Source organism: Epinephelus moara, chromosome 22, assembly GCF_006386435.1.
Source record: "Epinephelus moara isolate mb chromosome 22, YSFRI_EMoa_1.0, whole genome shotgun sequence".
NCBI lineage: Eukaryota > Metazoa > Chordata > Actinopteri > Perciformes > Serranidae > Epinephelus > Epinephelus moara.
In genome coordinates, this window is record NC_065527.1 from 38409502 (window position 1) to 38411679 (window position 2178).

At 54.0% G+C, this 2178-nt stretch overlaps 1 protein-coding gene across 1 annotated transcript; it reads right to left on the bottom strand.

The window, feature by feature from the left end:
- Positions 1-273: 273 nt before the first annotated feature.
- Positions 274-1672, bottom strand: LOC126383511 (uncharacterized). Its single transcript, XM_050034040.1, has 2 exons — positions 596-1672; positions 274-390 (listed from the first exon to the last, which is right to left on the bottom strand). The coding sequence occupies exon 1, from the start codon at positions 1573-1575 to the stop codon at positions 952-954; it is 624 nt and encodes a 207-aa protein (XP_049889997.1). The 5' UTR covers positions 1576-1672; the 3' UTR covers positions 274-390; positions 596-951.
- Between the last annotated feature and the right edge of the window lie 506 nt (positions 1673-2178).

Genomic DNA, 2178 nt, shown 5'->3' on the forward strand with positions numbered 1-2178 from the left:
TGGTGTTGAACGCACTAGAGAAGTCAAAAAACATGACCCTCACAGTGCTCGCCGGCTTATCCAAATGGGCGTAGACACGGTTGAGCAGGTAGATGATGGCGTCCTCAACTCCAAGTCGGGGCTGATAGGCGAACTGGAGGGGGTCCAAAAGTGGCTTGACCATGGGCCGGAGCTGCTCCAAGACGAGTCTCTCCAGGGTCTTCATGATGTGGGAGGTCAATGCCACGGGTCTGTAGTCCTTGGAGCCACTGGGACGCGACGTCTTTGGCACAGGAACGAGGCAGGATGTCTTCCACAGCAAGGGGACCCTCTGGAGACTCAGGCTCATGTTGAAGACATGCTGAAGTACTCCACATAGCTGGGGGGCACAGGCTTTGAGCACCCTTGGGACTGACACCATCAGGGCCTGCAGCCTTATTTGAGTGGAGTCTCATCAGCTGTCTTCTCACATGGTCAGCAGTGAAGCACATTGTGGAGGTGACGACACGTGGGGGAGGGGTGTAGTCCTCATGATGGAGAGAGCAGNGCTCATGTTGAAGACATGCTGAAGTACTCCACATAGCTGGGGGGCACAGGCTTTGAGCACCCTTGGGACTGACACCATCAGGGCCTGCAGCCTTATTTGAGTGGAGTCTCATCAGCTGTCTTCTCACATGGTCAGCAGTGAAGCACATTGTGGAGGTGACGACACGTGGGGGAGGGGTGTAGTCCTCATGATGGAGAGAGCAGTGAGTCTGACCACGGGGAGAGGAGGTGTGAGGAGGAGGAGGAGGGGGGTCAAGCAGGAGGGTGTTGAGGTGTGAGAGGAAGGAGTGGGGGAGGAGGGCGGAGTGGGAGATGGTTGACCAAGACAGACAGCAGAAGAGTCAGGGGGGGATGGGCAGGTCCAGCAGTGTCAAATCTGTTAAAAAACAGATTCAGTTCATTGGCCCTGTCCATGCTGCCTTCAACTCATCTGTGGTTGTTGGTCCTGAAGCCTGTGATGGTCCTCATTCCACTCCAGACCTCTCTCATGTTGTTCTGCTGGAGTTTCCTCTCCAGCTTCCTCCTGTACCTCTCCTTAGCCTCCCTGATCTTCATCTTCAGCTCCCCCTGTATTGCTCTCACCTCCTCCCTGTTACCAGCTCTGAACGCCCTCTTCTTTGAGTTGAGGATGGCTTTGATGTCCTTTGTTACCCACGGTTTGTTATTTGGGTAACAATGGACAGTCCTGGCTGGGACAGTGGAGTCCACACAGAAACTGAGGTAGTCCGTGATGCATTCTGTGAGCCCGTCGATGTCCTCCCCATGTGGCTCACAGAGTGCCTGCCAGTCTGTCGCACCAAAACAGCCCTGCAGTGTCTCATAAGTCTCCTCCGACCATCTCCTCACTGTCCTCATGGTCGCAGGCTGGCTCTTGACTAGTGGTACATAGCAGGGGTTGAGGTGCACCAGGTTGTGGTCTGACCTACCCAGAGGGGGGTGGGGGGAGCAGCTGTATGCATCTTTGGCGTTTGCATATAGCAAGTCCAGTGTCCTCTCCTCTCTGGTAGGGCAGCTCACATACTGTGTGAATGTGGGCAATGTTGTTGCCATGGTGACATGGTTGAAGTCACCCGAGATAGCTATGAAGGCACTCGGGTGTTTAGTCTGCAGGTGGGCTATGGCGGAGTGAATGACGTCACATGCCGATGTCGGGTTGGCAGAGGGGGGGATGTAAACAGTTACAATAATGGCATGTGAAAACTCCCTGGGCAAATAATACGGCCTGAGTCCAACAGCAAACAGTTTAATGTCCGGGCAACAGATACTTTCCTTAATGGAAATATGGTCAGGACTGCACCAGTGGTTATTTACTAGAACAGCAAGCCCCCCTCCTTTGCGCTTACCGCTCTCGGTGCAGTCCCGGTTGGCCCGAACAGTCTGGAAGCCGCTGATGGAGACGTTGTTGTCGGGAATGTCCTGGTGAAGCCATGTCTCGGTGAAGCACATAAGACTACATTCCCGGTACTCCTTCTGACTTTTGGCGACCGCTGTCAGCTCGTCCATCTTATTTGCCAGTGACCTCACGTGATGAGAGAGGGGAGACAAGGCTTATATCTTCTCTTCTCCATAAGCCTCCGTTGTCTCAACCCTGCTTTTTTCCGCCGCTGTTTACTTCCTCCCCTGCATCCTCTGTGTGTTTTCCTCCACAGTTCA

Bases quoted from the DNA above. Each gene is read 5' to 3' on its own strand.
- LOC126383511 (XM_050034040.1), bottom strand. From the start codon at position 1,575: ATGGCAACAACATTGCCCACATTCACACAGTATGTGAGCTGCCCTACC.